Source organism: Rutidosis leptorrhynchoides, chromosome 8 (assembly GCF_046630445.1).
Source record: "Rutidosis leptorrhynchoides isolate AG116_Rl617_1_P2 chromosome 8, CSIRO_AGI_Rlap_v1, whole genome shotgun sequence".
Classification (NCBI taxonomy): domain Eukaryota; kingdom Viridiplantae; phylum Streptophyta; class Magnoliopsida; order Asterales; family Asteraceae; genus Rutidosis; species Rutidosis leptorrhynchoides.
The window spans coordinates 83,103,962-83,114,126 of record NC_092340.1 but is presented as its reverse complement, the minus strand read 5'-3'; the positions used below and the strand labels follow the sequence as shown (position 1 = coordinate 83,114,126).

The 10,165-nt window shown below is 31.5% G+C and overlaps 1 protein-coding gene across 1 annotated transcript; it reads left to right on the top strand.

Moving 5' to 3' along the window:
- The first annotated feature begins 7,166 nt into the window (after positions 1-7,166).
- Positions 7,167-7,965, top strand: LOC139863571 (uncharacterized). The gene is made up of 3 exons (XM_071852190.1): positions 7,167-7,466; positions 7,538-7,720; positions 7,786-7,965. Exons 1-3 carry the CDS (start codon positions 7,167-7,169, stop codon positions 7,963-7,965), a joined length of 663 nt encoding a protein of 220 aa, XP_071708291.1.
- The last annotated feature ends 2,200 nt before the right edge of the window (positions 7,966-10,165 follow it).

Below are 10,165 nucleotides of genomic sequence, written 5' to 3'. Positions count from 1 at the left end.
TGCCTTACGGTACTTGGTATGGTAATTATCATTACAAGATACCAATGAGTTCATGATAAGACTTCAATATATAAATATATTGAGTTCATGATAAGACTTCAATAGATAAATATATTGATTTGTCGTAGAGATTTGAGCCAAAGAGCAACGAGGTTGCTGGTACATCTGCTGGTAATATGGTGGAATATAAAAGGTTCTCCGGTAACAATAAAAGAGCATGCATATAAATCAAGGTGATAATAAGGTTGTTTTGAACGAAAAGTCGAAGTTGACTTGCTGGAGCTGTGACAAAATTTGCTACTTTAAAAGGAATTACCAAGTTATTTTTGGTAATAATAATACTAAAGGAATTAGCACAGATACGTGTTAAACGTTTACCCAGGTTCTAAGAGTTTTTGAGTGCACAAATATATGCATCAATCTCTTCTTACGTAGATGAAGTGCGGTTGGTTCATCCTCTCAATTGAGGTGTTTTCAAGAATTATGAAAGGTTTGAACGCAGATTGTAATTGTCGAGATACAAATGAGGTTTAAGATGAACTCAAGTGGCAAACTTGAAGAAATATTTAGTTTCATATGTTATAATCAATATTTTAATTCATTTTAATTGTCTAATATTATTCGTCCACAGTCGATAGTCCACAGTTAACAGTCCAATAATTTATATATAGTTTAATTTATAATATTCGAATTAATTAATACGTATCATGACCCGTGTACATGTCTCAGACTCGATCACAACTCAAAGTATATATATTATTGTAGAATCAACCCCAACCTTGTATAGAGAACTCGATCATTACTGCATATAGAGTGTCTATGGTTATTCCAAATAATATATATATATATATATATATATATATATATATATATATATATATATATATATATATATATATATATGTATATATATATATGTATATATATGTATATATATATATATATATATATATATATATATATATATATATATATATATATATATATATATATATATATGCGTCGATATGATATGTCAAAACCTTGTATACGTGTCCCGATATTTAAAGTGCGTAAAATAAATACAGAAATTAAATGACGATAAATAAAATGCGTAAAATAAATAACAGAAATTAAATGACGATAAATAGAATTGCGATAAATAAACTGCGATAAATAAATTACGATAATAAAATGTAATAAGGAATTAACAGTTAGCTAGGAACAGTTAGCTAGGATTTTGTTAGCGTGAATCCTTAACAAAATTTCCTCATAGTTAATTTGTCTGTTTCTAACAAATTTTATTTTGTCAAATGTTTTCTTCATTAAGCCACTTGTTGGATTCTGATAGGTCCAAATCCAAATATGAAATTGGATGAATATGGTTATTCTGTGGTGAACGGATTTGTATATCGGTGGATGTAAGTAGGATAGTAAATGACTGTTGAATCAGCTTCGAAGAATGTACATTGTAACTTATTAATGTGAAATCTGAATATTCCTCGGGTATTACCTACCCGTTAAAATATTTTCACAATTAACACTTTGCACGAAAGAATTTTTTTTTTTTTAATTACAATCTTTATGAAAACATATATACATATATATTTTCTTCAGATGTAATCATGGATTCATTGAGTTAATATGATATTAATCTCATTTAATTTATCGTTAGAATTAGAATACATAATCTCTAAAACATTAGAGATTACACAATCGCCATGAAGAACGAAGATAATTGATGTAGAACGATACGTAGAATGATGATTATGCTCGAGGTACATAATGAGATGTTAATGCGTGTGATGTTTGAACTTGGGTTATTTGGTGGTACTGGTATTGATGTTGGTGGTACTGTTGGTGTCGATGATGTTGTTGAAGTTGGTACGTTTTGCACCATATTTTCCAAGGCTATAAATTGGGCGCGAATTTCATTGACTTCTTCTATAACTTCAGGATGATTGTCGGTCGGAACGAGCGGATGAATAAGATCTAGAATTGTGGATAGAACATAATCGTTGTGGGATATCCTGGCAATGAGGGTGAATATGGTGTTTCGAATAGATTCGTCGGTAAGTGCTTCAGGTTCTTCACTAAGAGGTGAATTCGGTTGATTAAAAGGATCACCTTCTTCTTATCTCCAATGATTAAGTAGACTACGAACCCATCAGATGAATTGATGATGGCTGATTGGTTGATCCATTCCGGTTATACTGCTTTCAGAGCTCAAGTGTGTTTCCATATCGGAATAACTGTCGGAATAACTATCGAACTAGTTATCGGAAATCTGAAGGACTCGAACTGGTTGAGGGATTCATCTCGTACGATCAGATGAAGGATTTTTGATAAGAAATAGATTATAGGATGTAGATTAGTACCCTGCAATACATAGTTTACATATGCATATATAATACTAAAATCCCATAAGTTACGGAGGAATCTACGGAAGCTGTCAGGCAAAGGTAACAATAACAGATACGCTAAGATATGAATTTATCTATACACTGTCTGTGCAATAGAGGTAGTAAGACATGTCTAGACTTTAAGGATGATAAGCAAATAATTTTCGACACTAAATGATAAGCAAAACTTTTGACATGCAGACACGGTCGAAGTCCAGACTCACTAATGCATCTTAACGACTTATCAGTTAGACACACTAATGCAGACCTAGTTCGCTAAGACCACCGCTCTAATACCAACTGAAGTGACCCGCCCTAATCCATCCGGACGAAGTCCATATCGATTATAAACGATTTACAATAGTTGATTACATCGCGAGGTATTTGACCTCTATATGATACATTTTACAAACATTGCATTTGTTTTTAAAAGATAAACTTTCTTTTTATGGAAAGTTGACATTATGCATACCATTTTATAATACATCCAATTATATTTGACTTAATAATAATCTTGATGAACTCAACGACTCGAATGCAACGTCTTTCGAAATATGCCATGAATGACTCCGAGTAATATCTCTAAAATGAGAAAATACACAGCGGAAGATTTCTTTCATACCTGAGAATAAACATGCTTTAAAGTGTCAACCAAAAGGTTGGTGAGTTCATTAGTTTAACATAAATAATCATTTCCATCATTTTAATAGACCACAAGATTTTCATTTTCAGTTCTCATAAATATACGTCCCATGCATAGAGACAAAAATAATCATTCATATGGATTGAACACCTGGTAATCGACATTAACAAGATGCATATAAGAATATCCCCTATCATTCCAAAAAATCCTTCGGACATGATAAAAACAACATCGAAGTACTAAAGTATCCGGTACTTTTGGATGGGGTTCGTCGGGCCCATAGATCTATCTTTAGGATTCGTGTCAATTAGTAGATCGTTTTACTAATTCTTAGGTTACCAAGCAAAAAGGGGCATATTCGGCTTCGATCATTCAACTATATAATGTAATTTCGATTATTTGTGTCTATTTCGTAAAACATTTATAAAAATTGCGCATGTATTCTCAGCCCAAAAATATAAAGGGTAAAAAGGCAAATGAAACTCACCTAATGTATTTTGTAGTAAAAATACATATTATGATATTGAACAAATGCAGGGTTGGCCTCGGATTCACGAACCTATATCATTCATATATGTATTAAAACATATTCTTTTACTCGAATAAATCTATATATTGTTATTAGTGATGTAAATGCTATATTTATTAATTTTATAAGTTTCATTATTTATATATATATTTTCTTTTTGTACATGAAAATATTAATTTACTAAAGTTGTGTATATTAAATATATCTTTATATAAAATCTTCAATGTTTATATTTATAATCTTAACCATGTCTTTTGAACTTGTATTTTTATAATTATAATTATTTTAATGATAATAATATAGATTTTACTGATAATAATAGAAATGATAGTTTTTAAGGATTACAAAAAGATAATTTTAGTAAAAATAATATCATTGATAATAACTTTTAATAGTAACAATATAATACTGAAAATTCATATTATGATAATATTTATAATAATAAGACTTATTGTAGTAATAAAACGATAAGGATTATAATTTAAATGATAATTCTAATAATGATGCTTAGTAATATTAATAATATCAATGATAATACTAATGTTAATAAAAAAAATGATAGATTTGAAAATAATAATGTATTTAATAATAATGATAATAATAGTAATACAAATAATATTGATAATAATGTTAATAATACTTACTAATGATAATCTTATTAATAAGACTAATTTTAATGATAATAATATTAGATTGTATAGTTTTCCTAATAATGATAATATTAATCATAATCATAATAATAATGATAATACTTATAATAATAATTATAATGATGATACTAATATTTATAATGATAATACTAGTATTATTAATAATACTTTTAGTAATAGCAACACTAGTAATAATAACAATTTATAATCATATTTATAACCTTAAATATTAATAATAATAATCATTACAATAATAATAATAATCATAGTAGTAATAATAAAAATAAAAGAATTTGTGTATACCCTTAAGAGCTTGATTTAAAAAGAAAGCCTCAACCGAGACTCGAACCCGAGACCTCCCGTTCCCTCACCAACATGCTAAACCATTCTGCTGTCCTTAGTTTTCTGAATTAATACACAACCGATATTTATTTAACTACTATTCTGATTCACACTTTTCTTCTTCTTCTCTAACTCCCAACTCGACTCAGAATCAAACCAATATGTAAATCATTTAACTAATCTTTTTTAGGACTTTCATCCAAATTATAAACCAACCAAATAAGCTTTTGAATTTATTTAAAACAAAAAAAAATTGATTTGCTGCTACTGCAGTCGCTAAACAAAAAAAAATATAAATTATGAACTTGAGTTTAAAGATGTTTTAGCTAGTACTCCCAACATGAAAACGATTTTAAATCTTTCTTAAAAACTGTCTCAAACATCAATTGCTTCATAAACTCAGGAACGAATTCGAATTTGATGAAGAACAGATTGTTGACTTTTTGTTCATTAACCTTTGACTCCAAAATTCTTACTCGTTATTAGAAATTGAATGATGCAATTTTGTAGAAAGTTTAAACGACCCATTACTAACATTACTGCATTTACAAATTTTGAAATTTATTTAGGAATCGATCAATTTGAAAAATGAAAATGGAACAGGGACAGTCGACTGGTTTCAGCTCTTTTTTTTATTTTTAATTCCATAAATTGAATTGAATCTGATTGATAATTGATAACAGTGGTGAAGACTCGTATGAGGTGTTCCAATACTTTGAAAAAATTCGATGGACTTATAATGCTAGGCTGTCGACAGATTTTATTATCAGGAGCATAATTAAATAAAATAAATAAATAAATAAAAGAAGGAAAGGAATTGCTAACTGATTTTGTTGGTTTGCTATGATCTTATTCGATTTTGTAGACAGGAAAACAAAACCAGTACGCTGTGATTGTGACAAAAACAGATTCCAATTTGTATATATCTGACTCTTTTATAATTCGTATAATATAACTAATATTAATAAATAATTAAGTATATTAATAATAATAATCCTAATAATAATAATGATAAATATTAATGATAATAATAATAATAAAAAATGATAATAATAATAAATTTATTAGTGATAATAATATTATTAGTAATAATAATAATAATATGATGTTATTAATAATAACAATAATAATAATCTTTAATAAGTTTAATATTAATTAATGATAATGATAGTAATAATAAAAATGTTAATAATAAAAGGTATTAGTTCCTAATAATAATATTAGTTAATAATTCTTAATAATAATAATAATATCTAATAATACAAGTGATATAAAAAATATAACAAGTTACACGTATTCTATTTTCATATTAGAATAATGATACTAATAATACTGATATAGATATTAATGTTAATAACAATAAAAGTAATCATAATATTATACAAATATATTTTCATCTTATAATTACATTTAATATATTAATGTTATAGTTTAGTAATTATATCATATTACTAATAACATATATTGAATATTTAGTATTTATATATTTTATAAATGTTATAATATAATAATTACTATTAGAGATCTTATATATATATATATATATATATATATATATATATATATATATATATATATATATATATATATATACATACTTATTAATAGAAATCATATATAGATTCATATATATATATAATTATATATAATAGTAACTTATTAATTCTATTTATTAATTTACATATTAAGTTCTAATGATTCAATTATATCTTATTATTTCCACTACTTACTTTTATATATATATATATATATATATATATATATATATATATATATATATATATATATATATATATATATATATATATATATATATATATATATATATATATATATATATGTGTGTGTGTGTGTTTATTTAAAGCAATTGTTCGTGAATCGTCGGAATCGGTCAAAGGTTAAATGAATCCATGAAAATAGTTCACAAGTTTTGAGACTCAACAGTACAGACTTTGCTTATCATGTCAAATTTCATATAAAGATTAAGTTTAAATTTCGTCGGAAATTCCCGGGTCATCACATGTTGGATGACCCAATTTGTCCCACAAGCCCAATTAAGGGGGTGACACAGGTCAGGTTAGCCCAAATAGAAAGGGCATGCCCTCTAATTATCCAGTAGGTCAAAATAATTCATCTGGCACTATGGATCGTGGCCCAAGTCACGCTGATTCTGTCCAGGCCCACCCCAGCAAGCCTGGTAACATAAAGCATAAGGATGTTGATAAAATCAACAGAAAATCGGTGAACGAAAAACAAAAAAGCCATCTTCGTAATACATCCACTTCGATCTCTGGAACAAATTCAAGAAAGGACTGCTGCTGGACTAAGATCCGTTCATGGAAATCGTCATCCAGGATGATGCACGTTAAAAAGAAAGACAGAAAGTTCCCGAATGATGCTAACCCAACCCGCTCTCGTTGCACAGCCTGTGACGATTCTACGAGGGTAAAAGGAAATCCCAATGGCGATACTGGTATAGATCGAAAAGTAACAGCCAGTAGCTCATTCTATTCGCAAGATAACTTGGGTATTCACGAATTTGGATGCCTATTAGGGATGAAGTGGAAGGCCAAGCCTACTGCGTAAGTAGTTATTGTTCCCCTTTCATTTTTTTTATAAAGATGATTACTCTTAATATTCGTGGATTTGGGGACGGGAAAGTAAACAAATTTGGTTGGGTTAGAGGTCTGTGTTATTCTGAAAGTCCGGATATTCTAATGCTTCAGGAGACTAAACTGAATACTGTAAACCTTGATTGGGTTCGTAAATTGTGGGGTTCCTGTGATTGTGATTTTATTCAAAAACCTAAAGTGGGAAAATCGGGTGGGCAATTAATTATATGGGATTCTAAATCGTTTGATGCCACTGACTCTTTCGTATTTGATTTTTGCATTGGGTTCGAGGTGTTTGGAAAAGCTCAGGTTCGGGATGTAACATTATCAACATTTACGGTCCACATAGTGATGCGAGCAAGAAAAAATGTTGGGACTAGCTCACTGAGATTGTTGGCGATGGTAGTGATCCGTGGGTCATTGGTGGGGATTTTAACGAGGTTCGCGAAGAAGGGGATAGATTGAACTGTTATTACATAGAAAGTTGGGCTAAGCTATTCAACAATTTCATTGACAACTGTGGATTGATTGATTTACCCTTAGGTGGAAGGAAATTCACACGAGTAAGTTTTAGTTTAGTAAAATAGATAGATTTCTAATGAATGCTAGTTTCTTTGAGTTGTGGAAGAATTTATCTATGATAGCTCTCGAAAGGAAACACTCAGACCATTGTCCTATTGTGCTTAAAGATGACGATAAGAATTTCGGGCCGAAACCTATCAAGGTTTTTGATGAATGGTTGGAAATGGAAGGGGTAGCCGAATTTATTAAGGGTATTTGGAACGAGGAGTGTGATGGGGGGGTATAGGAAAGATTGCTTACTTAAGAACAAGCTCAAAATGACTAAGCATGCCCTTAATAATAGAAGTAAAACAAGGTTTGGCAACATTGATAGTGAGATAGAGTTTCACAAGGAGATCGCGCTTAAAATTGAAATTAAGGCTGAATCAGGCTCCTTGAATTCAGATGAGGTTGAGCAATGGGCCAATGCAAGGAAAGATTGGTTGCAAAAAGAGAGAACAAAAACAAACATGCTAAAACAAAAGGCGAGGGTAAAATGGGTAACTGAGGGTGATGAAAATTTGAAGTTTTTTCATTCGGTGATTAAATTGAGGCATAGCAAGAACAATATTCGTGGGTTAAGCATTGATGGGTTGTGGAATGAAAATCCCTTGGATATAAAAGAAGCGGCATATAATCATTTTAAAGGGGTTTTCGAAAACAACATGTCTGATAGGCTGAGCCTCGAAGATCTAAGCTATCCAATGCTATCTACCGAGGAAGCAGCAAGCTTAGAGGCCCCTATAATCGAAGCATAAATCTTAGAGGCGATTGGTGACTGCGGCTCATCAAAAGCTCCCGGGCCGGACGGTTTTAGCTCTCGTTTTTTCAAGAAATTTTGGGATACGATTCAGGTTGATGTAATTGAGATGGTCACTTGGTTTTGGGATAAGGGTGAATTTTTAAGGGATGCAATGCTTCTTTCGTCACATTGATCTCGAAAAAGATGGATCTGCTTGGTCTTAGTGATTACCGGCCTATTAGTCTTATTAGGAGTTACTACAAAATCGTGGCGAAATTGCTATCCATGAGACTAAGGAAGGTAATCCCTAAGCTTATTGGTTCGGAGCAGAGTGCGTTTCTTAAGCAAAGGTTCATTTTGGATGGTGTGCTCATTGCAAATGAAACGCTGGAGTATTTAAAATCTTCTCGGCAGAAAGGGATCTTCTTTAAAGTGGACATCGAGAAAACCTTCGATAGCTTAAACTGGGATTTTCTTATCGAGGTCATGAGGAGTATGGGGTTTGGTGAAAATTGGTGAAAATGGATTTTAGCTTGTCTTAGTTCGGATACGGTCTCGATCCTCATTAATGGGTCCCCAACACGTGAGTTCTCTATGGGTAGGGGCGTTCGGCAAGGTGACCCGCAATCCCCCTTTCTTTTCATAATCGTGGTGGAGGGACTAAATATTTTAGCAAAAGTTGTGGTGGATAAGGGTCTTTTCAAGGGTGTTGAAGTAGGATTTAACAAAGTCCTAATTTCACATCTTCAGTATGTAGACGACACCATCTTTTTCGGTGAATGGTCTAGATCAAACGCGCGTAATCTTATTTATATTCTTAAGTGCTTTGAATTATCCTCGAGATTAAAGGTCAACTTCAACAAGAGTTATCTCTATGGGATCGGGGTCGGTCATGAGGAGGTGGAACTCTTAGCTTCTCGAATGGGATGTCAGGCGGGAAAATTCCCTTTTGTTTATCTAGGTCTACCCATTGGTGCGAAGATGAAAAAATTAGAAGATTGGAACCCGATTATCGAAAAATTTAAATCTCGCCTCTCGGTTTGGAAAATGCGTTCGATGTCGTATGGTGGAAGACATGTCCTCATTAAGTCGGTCCTTAATAGTCTACCGTTGTACTTCTTCTCCATCTACCATGCTCCGCCTTGTGTGCTTAAATATCTTGAGTGTGTAAGAAGGAAATTCTTTTGGGGAGGGGACAATTCGGGTTCTAAAATGTCTTAGGTTAAATGGGATTGTACTCTCTCTAATTATGGGGCGGGGAGACTAAACATTGGGTCACTTAAGGGGAAAAATTTAGCCCTCTTAGGCAAGTGGTGGTGGAGGTTTAATACCGAAGCCGAATCCAATTGTCTATGGGTTAAACTCATTCATAGCATCTATAGAATTGACGGTGGCCTACGGGAGGGGGGGTGAGCTTGCTCACATCCCAACCGTAGGCATTTGGAATAATATAATTCGTGCTGGGTTTTGTATCGATGAATTACAGATTCCTTTCAGATATTCGTTCAAGAAAGCAATAGGTGACGGTGGATCTACTCTATTTTGGCGAGAGCATTGGTGCGGAACTGACAAGCTATGCAACTTATTTCCAAGACTATTCAGGTTGGAGACTACACCAAATGCGACAATAAAAGACAGGGTATCGGGTTTTCGGTCAAATGAGCTGACATTCTCGTAGGCCTGGGCTAGACAGTTATTGGGCTGA